Raw genomic sequence first — 12,171 nt, 5'->3', positions numbered from 1 at the left:
CAAGATATGGCCGAGCCTAACCGAATCACAAACCAAATGACAAACACTTGCAAGATATGGCCGAGCCTAACCGAATCACAAACCAAATGACAAACACTTTCAGGTGATTGCAAGGAAATGTGTTACGGTCGACTTAGTTCGGTTTACATTAGGTTATTGTTTACATATTGTGCATCGCATAACAGCGCAGCAAAAAAATCCAGTAAACAGCACTTTCCTGTGGATACTCCTTCTCCACTTCCTACCGCCAAAAGGACCAATAGCATGTAGCCAACAACCAGTAAAGTACGTGTAAATATCATGTTATTCAAATTCTGGCTTGTAGAGACTATTGCATCTTTTTAGGTCAACTTTGGTTAGACTGAAAAACGTAACAGTCTGATGTTTAGGCAAGCCTAGATAGAGTGCGTTTCAAACTCTTAAAAAGACCCAGCCCTCAATCTCCCCAGCCCTCAAATTAAGTGGACACTTCTGATGACGTATCATGACGTCTGATGAGTATACACTTACAGGGCAAGGGGTGAGGGAGGAAGGAATTTTTATTTTTTATTTTATTAACAACAAATCAATACAGAAAGTACAGGAGGGAACACAAGTATATATAGATTATATACAATGGACAATCGAGCTAGAGGGTACAATATCACATTACAATTACACAAGGACCTTAAGGGACATACATACAATTCTAACAGCTTTTTTGTTAGTAGAGTATTTAACTGTCTTAAAATACAGTTCAATTGCTTTTTGTAGGGTAACTAAAATGTGATTTTTGTTTGTAAATTTACATTTGGCCAAATTTCATATACACAAATGTAAATTTGAAAACCACATTTTCGTACCCTACAAAAAGAAATTGAACTGTATTTTAAGACGGTTAAATGCTTTACTAACAAAAAAGCTGTTAGAATTGTAAGTATATGCATGTCCCTTAAGGTCCTTGTGTAATTGTAATGTGATATTGTACCCCCTAGCCCCGCCCCCAGCCCCGCCCCTAGCTCGATTGTCTATTGTTTGTAATCTATGTATGCTTGTGTTCCCTCATGTGCTTTATGTATCGATTTGATATTAATTAAAATAAAAAAAATAAAAAAAGAAATAAATGTGATTGCATGTCTACTTATATTAACTATATAATTATTAATATACCCCTACTCTATGATAGCTAGCAAATTAATTAGCTAACATTAGCCTGCCTAGCTACTTCTGAAGGAGGAATTTTTTTATTCTACAATTTCCAAAAACATTACTTTTATGAGACGTGTTTGGGCATTAGTTGCACAATTTAACTTATTTACATTCGTTTTTACACACACTTGTATGTTGACTTCATATTGACAGTTGAGGTTTTAGCGGATGTACAATCATTGCGAATTGGGGCGTTTCAGGCCCGAGCGAACAAAATTGTACACTCGCAAACTCCATTAAAAGCGAAGGCTGAGGGGTTTACGTTGTAAACTTCCCTTACTTGGCTAATCGTTTGGACCGACGACAAATATGGCAGCGGGGATTTTCCCAACGGCATAGGGCCAAGGGCTGTCTACTTCGAATTTGAAACGCTGCCAATAAAGTCTGAATAGAATAGGACTAAAGTTGCAGATTCCCCATAAAAGACATCAATCAGAAATACATTCTCGCTCAATAACATAGCTTACGTTACATTTTAAAAAACATTTTAATTTATATATAAACTTGTCATGACATGCCCTGCGTTAATTATGCACATTTATCTTGAATCTGTAGATGTTAATGTTAAAATACAAATATTTGAGTTACGTTATATACCGCAATGTCACATACCGTTTCTCAGCGGTTTAGCAATTATTTATTGTAGCCCTTCTTGAAACATTTACAACATAACAGATGCCACTTTCGTGACTGTTTCTTTTGCAGGGGCTTTGTCAGTGTAGACTCAACCTAATGTAGTAAGTGTAGAGTTGATGGCTTGTCCATAATATCCCGGTAACACTTCCGTTTAAACTGTTCACAAATGTCATGCGATTGTGAACAACCAGAAGCCACAGCGCAGCGGTAGTTTTGGATTTGAAGATGGGGGACGATTTAGGTGATGACTGGTGGGAACAAAAGGGCAATTCGGGTAAGTTATAATATTTCTAACAGCTGGAAGTATGTGTGCCTTTGGCTGAGCAAGATACCGTCTCATATCTGTCATTGCACTGGGTGTTTTTAAAAATATCTGTAGGACAGCTAACATAGATAGCTAGTAGCTAGCTAACGAGACTCCCATGCTTGGCTATTCTGTCCATGTTTAGCTGAAGGCCTTCAAAGCAATTGCTCAACTGTCCTCTTCCGAGCACGTTTCGTGTATTTTAATATTATGCCTGCGCTGTGTTCGTCCAGAAAGTTGAGCTAGTTAGCCATAGCAACATGCGTGTATGTTCTGTTTTACACGTGTGTCTAGCTGATGGAGCTCACACCGAGGTGTATTGTGGTAGTTGATGTTCGACGCGTTTTTAGACCTGTACCACAGATCTCGATAGTTTAATATTTCCAAAATTTAAATCTGTTACGAACAGAGTGGACTAAGTTTTGTAGACTCTAGCCTTTGCAAAAGTAAAAATAAATGCGTTTATGAGTACAAGGGCGAATTGTTATCACACAGGTGCAGTTCAAAGAAGGCGTTCCCTAACAGAAAAATGCAAATAATGGTAGGACTTGCCAATATCAAAGATTTTTATAACTAAACCAAGGTAGGCCACAGCCTGTCGTTTCCAATGGGAACAAATGAGCCATAGTGGGCAGAGCCAAGCACGCAAGGAGGGAAGCAGAGCCAAGAGATCCTATTGGTGCGTTCTAGCGTCATCTGTATATTTTATTTCTGGAACAACTACTCTTTGATGTGTGTGTGTAACTCAATTTGCTTTTGCACTCCTTCTAAACAATGCAATAGTGGGGTTTTTTTATCGCCAAGGTTAAAGTTTACAAACCTTAGTACACTGTTCATAACACATTCTAGTTCTGGAAACAGAACTGTATTGAGATCAAATGTTTCATCGACGAGAACATTTACAGTCACCGGTAAAGACAACTATTCTGTCTCATTGTATAGTTTATTTGCGTATTAGGGTACCTAAGGTTTGATTATAAATGTTGTTTGGAGAAGTTTATTAGTTTTGTATGAATTTTGATGGAGGGAAACTGGGTTACATTGTTGACTGAAGTGCCAGCTAAACTGAGTTTTTATGGATATAAAGAAGGACATTATCGGACAAAAGGACCATTTGTGATGTAACTGGGACCTTTTGTAGTGCCAACAGAAGAAGATCATCAAAGGTAAGGCATTTTTTATATCGCTATTTCTGACTTCCGTGTCGCCCCTTCTTGGTTGAAATGTTTTTCATGTGTTTGTATGCGAGGCGCTGTCCTCAGATAATCGCATGGTTTGCTTTCGCCGTAAAGCCTTTTTGAAATCTGACACAGCGGCTGGATTAACAAGAAGTTAAGCTTTATTTTGATGTATTACACTTGTGATTTTATGAAAGTTTAATATTTATAATACTCTAGTTTGAATTTCGCGCTCTGCAATTTCACCGGATACCGTCCCACCTGCCCATAAGAAGTTAATTGTAGCTGTATAGTCTTTGTTTGTGTTGTTGGTCTTGGCTAGCTTAACCTTTTCACATGTGGGTTCCAAATATCTCTAACGATCGCCCCAGCATGAGTTGTTTTATGCGCAGGATGTCAGAATTCACTCACTGTTCCAAAATGTGATTGTTACCCAACAGGACAGTTAACACGCACTGCCTGCTAATTATCTATAGGCTATGTTTCAATTTTTCAATTTCCACTTATTTTCTAACAAGTTTAATTTTTTAACTACAGTTTGAATTGAGGTGTGTTCCGCTTCCTTATTAATTCACATAGAAGTAGCCTATTTCAGTGTTTCGGACGATTTATGTTTGAAGCTTTACTGAGCCGGTCAAACCTCTCTCTTCCACGAGAGCCCAAGCATTTCACCAATGTTTCCCCCGACATTTGCACAGTCTTGCAGGAATTGGCATATTTTCTGGCTGGTGCTCGCATTGCCTTCCTTGTTGTTTTCCTTACGAATAATAACTTTGGACGTGTGCGTTCCTATTTTTTTGTTATCTTATTTAACCTTTTATTTAACTAGGCATGTCAGTTAAAGAACAAATTATTATTTACAATGACAACCTACCAAAAGGCAAAAGGTCTCCTGCGGGGATGGGGGCTGGGATTAAGAATATAGGACAAAACAAACATCATGACGAGACACCACAACACTACATAAAGAGAGACCTAAGACAACAACATAGCAGCAACGCATGACAACACAGCATGGTAGCAACACAGCATGGTAGCAACACAGCATGGTAGCAACACAGCATGGTAGCAACACAAATCAAATCAAATGTATTTATATAGCCCTTCGTACATCAGCTGATATCTCAAAGTGCTGTACAGAAACCCAGCCTAAAACCCCAAACAGCAAGCAATGCAGGTGTAGAAGCATGGTGGCTAGGAAAAACTCCCTAGAAAGGCCAAAACCTAGGAAGAAACCTAGAGAGGAACCAGGCTATGTGGGGTGGCCAGTCCTCTTCTGGCTGTGCCGGGTGGAGATTATAACAGAACATGGCCAAGTTGTTCAAATGTCACAACATGGTAGCAACACAGCATGGTAGCAACACAGCATGGTAGCAACACAGCATGGTAGCAACACAGCATGGTAGCAACACAGCATGGTAGCAACACAGCATGTTAGCAACACAGCATGGTAGAAACACTACATTGCAGAAGCACAACATGGTAGAAGAACAAAACATGGTACAAACATAATTGAGCACAGACAACAGCAAGAAGGTAGAGACAACAATGCATCACACAAAGCACCCACAACTGCCAGTAAGAGTGTTCATGATTGAGTCTTTGTCCAGTTTGAGTGTTTTTTTTGCATCTTGTTCCAGTTGCTAGCTGCAGCAAACTGAAAGAGGAGCGACCCAGGCATGCGTGTGCTTTGGGGACCTTTATCAGAATGTGATTGGCAGAACGGGTGTTGTATGGGGAGGATGAAGGCTGCAGTAGGTATATCAGATAGAGGGGAATGAGGCCTAAGAGGGTTTTATAAATAAGCATCAACCAGTGGGTCTTGCGACGGGGAGATTACAGAGATTACCAATTTACAGAGGAGAATAGAGTGCAGTGATGTGTCCTATCAAAGTAAGTGCCTTATTTTCTGTATGTCGAGCATATTGTATTTACAGTTTTAGCCACACGTTTTCAAGCACTGGTGACAAATGATGCATTCCGAATATTGCATAGATTGTAATGGACACCTATGATGTGTGTAAAAGGTTGTACTGATTCGTATTGAGAATGCTATTTGCCATGTGTGGCTCCATGTTTGTTGACATTATACAATTCATTCTGGGTGTCATTTGAACGTCTGTCAGACCAAAGATGTTATAATGAGGTGAAGGGTAAACCTCCGGAAGGGAAGTGAATGATCATAGACGACACACCCCCTTCAACATGCCTACTGCAAACAGACCAAACTCATCTTGTCTCCTCTTATCTTTGGTTGACGGGAAAAAGAAAGAAAAAACATGGCGACGCGCACAAACTACCCATCAGATTACTTTCAATTTCTAGAAAGTGTTTTACTTAATTATTTTTTTTATCAATTGTGAGCTCACCCATGATTAATTCTAAATAGTAAGGGCTATTTGCTAATTCATATTGTGTTTTCTGACAGCCAGTTATCCAAATATGACTGCTTGTGTTCCGTCAATCTTTCTTCAGTTAGAGCTAGGACTAATGTAGCCTACATGTTCGGGTTTGGATGCTTGTGTATGCTATCTCTACTTCTGTGAATGTCTGAACATCGCATCCCAAAATAAACTGGTCACATTCAGGACATAACTTCGTAAGGACTGTGTTTGTGCAAAATATTTATATGAAAAAATAGTGTGGCAAGCTTAAATGCTGACTGTTGTGTCAATAAAAACTGGATATTCTAAATAAGCGTTCTAATCACACCGGTTTGAGCGTACACTGCCACGACTTACCGTTCTTTGTGCAGCTTCAATTGTCAAACAAAATTGGAAATTGTTGCTCCTCCGTTGGTAATTTTCTTCCCGCATGTTTTGCAAGTTGAAATCCATTTTTTTGTTGATACAGTGTCATCTTTATATCCTAAAATAATAATTTGGGGTATAATCTTTCCAAGGGCTCCATCTGAATTCACCTGCCGACTTTCCTCTGCACTGCCATGCACTTTTTCTCAGCTGGCACAATTTGATTGGTTGCTGTCCGATTCAAACTGTAATCCATTAAATGAAGAGTTGATGCGCTGCACACGTTTTTTAATAGCATAATTTTTAATATTTGGACTTGCGGAGGGTGTCTGGTCGAGTCATAAGTTCCAAGTCAAGTCATGAGTCATTGGGGTCAAAGTCGAGTTGCAAGTCATCATATTTGTGACTTGAGCCCACAACTCCTGGTTATAAGTGAAATAATCTGTCTGTAAACAATTGTTGGAAAAATTACTTGTGTCATGCACAAAGTAGATGTCCTAACCGACTTGCCAAAACTATAGTTTGTTAACAAGAAATTTGTGGAGTGGTTGAAAAATGAGTTTTAATGACTCCAGCCGAAGTGTGCAAACTTCCTACTTCAACTGTACTTGTCGAGTATGAACATGCTCCTACCTAGACAACTTTAAAGGTGCTACATATTTAGGGTTGTGTCAATATACAGTATGATTACATTTAATATAGTGATATTTGACATTGACAGTATATTGTGATGTGCAAGAATATACTCTATTTGAGCTTTACCAATCAATCTTGCAGTTTTATCAGTGCTGTTTCAATATGTTGTACATTAATTAAATAAGCCTTATTTCTTCTTCCATACAAATATTATTTTAATGAGAATGCAACTATAATATTGTAAATAAGCACAAAAATTGCCCAGTCTGGAATGACTGTCATTAACGGCGCAAAACTATTATATCGGATATGGTCGTATTTGGAGTAACATATCATAGAAGAGGTCTCCCCAAATATCTCCCAACCCTACTGCACATAAGAGTATTATTTTTTTTTTGCATTGTATTTTTTTTGCATAGTGTAGGGAATCATTGTACCATCAAATCACTGGGACATATCCTTTTACAGATATTTTTACAAGACTAAAGTTACTTTTGGTGCAACAACTTGAAACGGCTGTAAAAAATGTTTTTGTTTGTTATTGAAAATATGTCACAGTGATTTAGATGGTACAATGATTCTGTACACTATTCAGTGCTTGTTTTCACATATAAACTGAAATTGAGCAAACAGTGTAGAATTTTATCTACCAGAGCAGTTTCCACTAGATAGCACAGCCACAAAGTGTGATAACAGATGTCGCTCTGGCTGGAGAAATCAATAGGCGAATATCACAGCCAATCACAACACTGGCAGGTAAGTAACAGTGAAACACTATTAGCACCAGATATATTATGGACGTTTTCTGAAAATACAAAGTAGCACCTATAAAAGAGATTTTTACATTTTAAATAGACCATCAGGAAATTGATAGATTGTGCCAATGGCATAATACATTCTTTATTGATTTACACAGCACTAGTGCAAGCATTTGGTTTCAAATATTATATCACCTGCAATGTGTTATTTCCCTAGTTAGTAAAATAGGGAATTGTCTCAGATGTAGTTATAACTTTTCCATCTGCAATGTTCTGAACATTTCCCCTGAATTCACCCCAGCCGTGCCTATTGTGGTGCTCAGGATGTGGTGGGTTAGTTTCTCATGTTGAACACAGTCTGACCGTTCAGTGTTTTCCCAGATTGCATGGCGGCGGCATGCGGCTGTCCTTTGCTCTGTCCAGTGTTAGTAGTGCTGTTTGTCCCTCTCGGCATACTGTAGCCTTTGGTTTGGGGATCCTGGTGGGGCCGGGCTTTAGAATTGCAGGAACCTGGCGAGTGGAAATAGAAACGTGTCAACAGGAGTCTTTCCTGATTAGTTACTCACACACAACAGGGTTTCTGTTAGGACCGGCAATATTTTTAATTTACTGGGCCCATGTGCGTTGGGTGCGTAGCCTGGTTAGGGCGTCCACCCACGGTGCTCATTGTGACAGAAATCACATTTTAGAATATGGTAATTGATATGAACAGAACATGCAAGTCAAGGATGCAACGATGTGTGGTCCTTCTTACCGAATTCTGATGTGCTCTTTAAACATATAACTGTCCACATTTACGTTTCCTCAGTGAACAAGAGGAATAACAAACAGCAAGATTACTATGTCAATCTACTGTAGTAGAAAATATTAGGCTACATATTCTATTGGTCAGCTTGTTTGGTGAGTGCGAGCCTTTTCCAAACAGACTCTTTGACAGTTGTGGGATGATAGATACCAAATTCATAGGCTATTTTGAAGCAAGGCACGACATGCATCATAACATATATTAAAATGTCCAGGCTTCTGCATGTTTTCAAAATGCATACTTCCTCCAGCTCATTGCAAAGTGGTGTATGACGCGCTGATGAAGCCTGCCTTCCGTTGGTGTTTGATGCTGCGTTCAAAACAACTCATCTGAAATCTCTGACTTCCAACTTCAGTTCGTTCAAGGCAACTGGGAGAGAAAATAATTGCTACTGGGGGGAAAACTGAGGGGAAAAAATAGTTTTGAACGGTCATCCAACTCAGAATTCCCACTCGGGAACTCTGGCCTCTTTCTAGAGCTCTGACTTTCCGACCTGAAGATCACTGAGGTCATGATTTGACCTCGTATTTTTCAGAGATCCCAGTTGTCTTGAAAGCACCACAAGATGCTGCAGCAACAGCTCTTGCTCTGTCTGACAGACTTTCCACTCAGACACTATGCTGTATGTGTGTGATACATAACGGATATACTGTACAGGTGTCAATTTTATTCCACTAAATTATGCAAATTAAACTGTAGACCGATAAGCATGACCAGTCAAATTTATTTTCAACTGCTATTTCCATCCACGAATAGGCTAAAAAGCATTATTTTGCAATGGGATGTTTTCTTGGCCAGAGTCAATTTTATTTATTTGTGCACCAAACCCTGACACCCATACACACAGTCATGATGGTTTTTGCACTGATTGAAAATAGAAAAAAACCCAGAGTCTCTCATTTTTTCCATTGCTTGACTTTGACAGTCTGTCAGTAGGGGTGCAGCTGAACCATTCTGGCTGCCATAGCTCTGACATTACCCACTAGCGCTGCCATTGTAGGTCTTTGCATCATCACACACTGCCAAGCAGAGTTCAATCAGTATTTGATCTGATGCTTCAAAGACACCCAATAACTGTCACATCAAAATGACTGAGTACCTAAGGAAGGTGCTCTTAAATTTGCTTTGCTATATCCATCTCCTTTACCTCCCCCATCTCCCTGTGTCTATATCCATCTCCTCTACCCCCCCCCCTCCATCTCCCTGTGTCTATATCCATCTCCTCTACCCCCCCCTCCATCTCCCTGTGTCTATATCCATCTCCTCTACCCCCCCTCCATCTCCCTGTGTCTATATCCATCTCCTCTACCCCCCCTCCATCTCCCTGTGTCTATATCCATCTCCTTTACCCCCCTCCATCTCCCTGTGTTTATATCCATCTCCTTTACCCCCCTCCATCTCCCTGTGTTTATATCCATCTCCTTTACCCCCCCATCTCCCTGTGTCTATATCCACCTCCTTTACCCCCCCATCTCCCTGTGTCTATATCCACCTCCTTTACCCCCCCATCTCCCTGTGTCTATATCCATCTCCTTTACCCCCCCATCTCCCTGTGTCTATATCCATCTCCTTTACCCTCCCATCTCCCTGTGTCTATATCCATCTCCTTTACCCCCCCCCATCTCCCTGTGTTTATATCCATCTCCTTTACCCCCCCATCTCCCTGTGTTTATATCCATCTCCTTTACCCCCCCATCTCCCTGTGTTTATATCCATCTCCTTTACCCCCCCCCATCTCCCTGTGTTTATGTCCATCTCCTCTACCCCCCCCCTCCATCTCCCTGTCTATATCCACCTCCTTTACCCCCCCCCATCTCCCTGTGTCTATATCCATCTCCTTTACCCCCCATCCCCCTGTGTCTATATCCACCTCCTTTACCCCCCCATCCCCCTGTGTCTATATCCACCTCCTTTACCCCCCCATCCCCCTGTGTCTATATCCACCTCCTTTACCCCCCCATCCCCCTGTGTCTATATCCACCTCCTTTACCCCCCCATCTCCCTGTGTCTATATCCACCTCCTTTACCCCCCCCCCCCCACATCTCCCTGTGTCTATATCCATCTCCTTTACCCCCCCCATCTCCCTGTCTATATCCATCTTCCTGTCTATATCCATCTTCCTGTCTATATCCATCTTCCTGTCTATATCCATCTCCCTGTCTATATCCATCTCCTTTACCCCCCCCCATCTCCCTGTGTCTATATCCATCTCCTTTACCCCCCCCACCCCCCTGTGTCTATATCCACCTCCTTTACCCCCCCATCTCCCTGTGTCTATATCCACCTCCTTTACCCCCCCCCCACATCTCCCTGTGTCTATATCCATCTCCTTTACCCCCCCCCCATCTCCCTGTCTATATCCATCTCCCTGTCTATATCCATCTCCCTGTCTATATCCATCTCCCTGTCTATATCCATCTTCCTGTCTATATCCATCTTCCTGTCTATATCCATCTTCCTGTCTATATCCATCTTCCTGTCTATATCCATCTCCCTGTCCATATCCATCTCCTTTACCCCCCCCCCCCATCTCCCTGTGTCTATATCCACCTCCTTTACCCCCCCACCCCCCTGTGTCTATATCCACCTCCTTTACCCCCCTGTGTCTATATCCACCTCCTTTACCCCCCCATCTCCCTGTGTCTATATCCACCTCCTTTACCCCCCCCCCACATCTCCCTGTGTCTATATCCATCTCCTTTACCCCCCCCATCTCCCTGTCTATATCCATCTCCCTGTCTATATCCATCTCCTTTACCTCCCCATCTCCCTGTCTATATCCATCTCCTTTACCTCCCCATCTCCCTGTCTATATCCATCTCCTTTACCTCCCCATCTCCCTGTCTATATCCATCTCCTTTACCTCCCCATCTCCCTGTCTATATCCATCTCCTTTACCTCCCCATCTCCCTGTCTATATCCATCTCCTTTACCTCCCCATCTCCCTGTCTATATCCATCTCCTTTACCTCCCCATCTCCCTGTCTATATCCATCTCCTTTACCTCCCCATCTCCCTGTCTATATCCATCTCCTTTACCTCCCCATCTCCCTGTCTATATCCATCTCCTTTACCTCCCCATCTCCCTGTCTATATCCATCTCCTTTACCTCCCCATCTCCCTGTCTATATCCATCTCCTTTACCTCCCCATCTCCCTGTCTATATCCATCTCCTTTACCTCCCCATCTCCCTGTCTATATCCATCTCCTTTACCTCCCCATCTCCCTGTCTATATCCATCTCCTTTACCTCCCCATCTCCCTGTCTATATCCATCTCCTTACCTCCCCATCTCCCTGTCTATATCCATCTCCTTTACCTCCCCATCTCCCTGTCTATATCCATCTCCTTTACCTCCCCATCTCCCTGTCTATATCCATCTCCTTTACCTCCCCATCTCCCTGTCTATATCCATCTCCTTTACCTCCCCATCTCCCTGTCTATATCCATCTCCTTTACCTCCCCATCTCCCTGTCTATATCCATCTCCTTTACCTCCCCATCTCCCTGTCTATATCCATCTCCTTTACCTCCCCATCTCCCTGTCTATATCCATCTCCTTACCTCCCCATCTCCCTGTCTATATCCATCCTCCTTTACCTCCCCATCTCCCTGTCTATATCCATCTCCTTTACCTCCCCATCTCCCTGTCTATATCCATCTCCTTTACCTCCCCATCTCCCTGTCTATATCCATCTCCTTTACCCCCCTCCATCTCCCTGTCTATATCCATCTCCTTTACCTCCCCATCTCCCTGTCTATATCCATCTCCTTTACCTCCCCATCTCCCTGTCTATATCCATCTCCTTTACCTCCCCCATCTCCCTGTCTATATCCATCTCCTTTACCCCCCTCCATCTCCCTGTCTATATCCATCTCCTTTACCCCCCTCCATCTCCCCTGTCTATATCCATCTCC

At 41.9% G+C, this 12,171-nt stretch overlaps 1 protein-coding gene across 2 annotated transcripts in view; it reads left to right on the top strand.

The window, feature by feature from the left end:
- Positions 1-1,502: 1,502 nt before the first annotated feature.
- cmss1 (cms1 ribosomal small subunit homolog) overlaps positions 1,503-12,171 on the top strand; it is a 63,267-nt gene continuing 52,598 nt past the window's right edge. Inside the window, exon 1 of one of the 2 annotated variants that reach the window (XM_020460634.2) lies at positions 1,503-2,098. In XM_020460634.2, the coding sequence (XP_020316223.1) occupies positions 2,050-2,098 (49 nt within the window). In that variant the 5' untranslated portion in view covers positions 1,503-2,049. The remainder of the gene's footprint in view (positions 2,099-12,171) is intronic. The other variant, XM_031800055.1, reaches the window with a different exon arrangement.

Source organism: Oncorhynchus kisutch, linkage group LG2, assembly GCF_002021735.2.
Source record: "Oncorhynchus kisutch isolate 150728-3 linkage group LG2, Okis_V2, whole genome shotgun sequence".
Lineage (NCBI taxonomy): Eukaryota > Metazoa > Chordata > Actinopteri > Salmoniformes > Salmonidae > Oncorhynchus > Oncorhynchus kisutch.
Note: the sequence above shows the minus strand (reverse complement) of the source record. Positions and strands in the feature narration are given on the sequence as shown.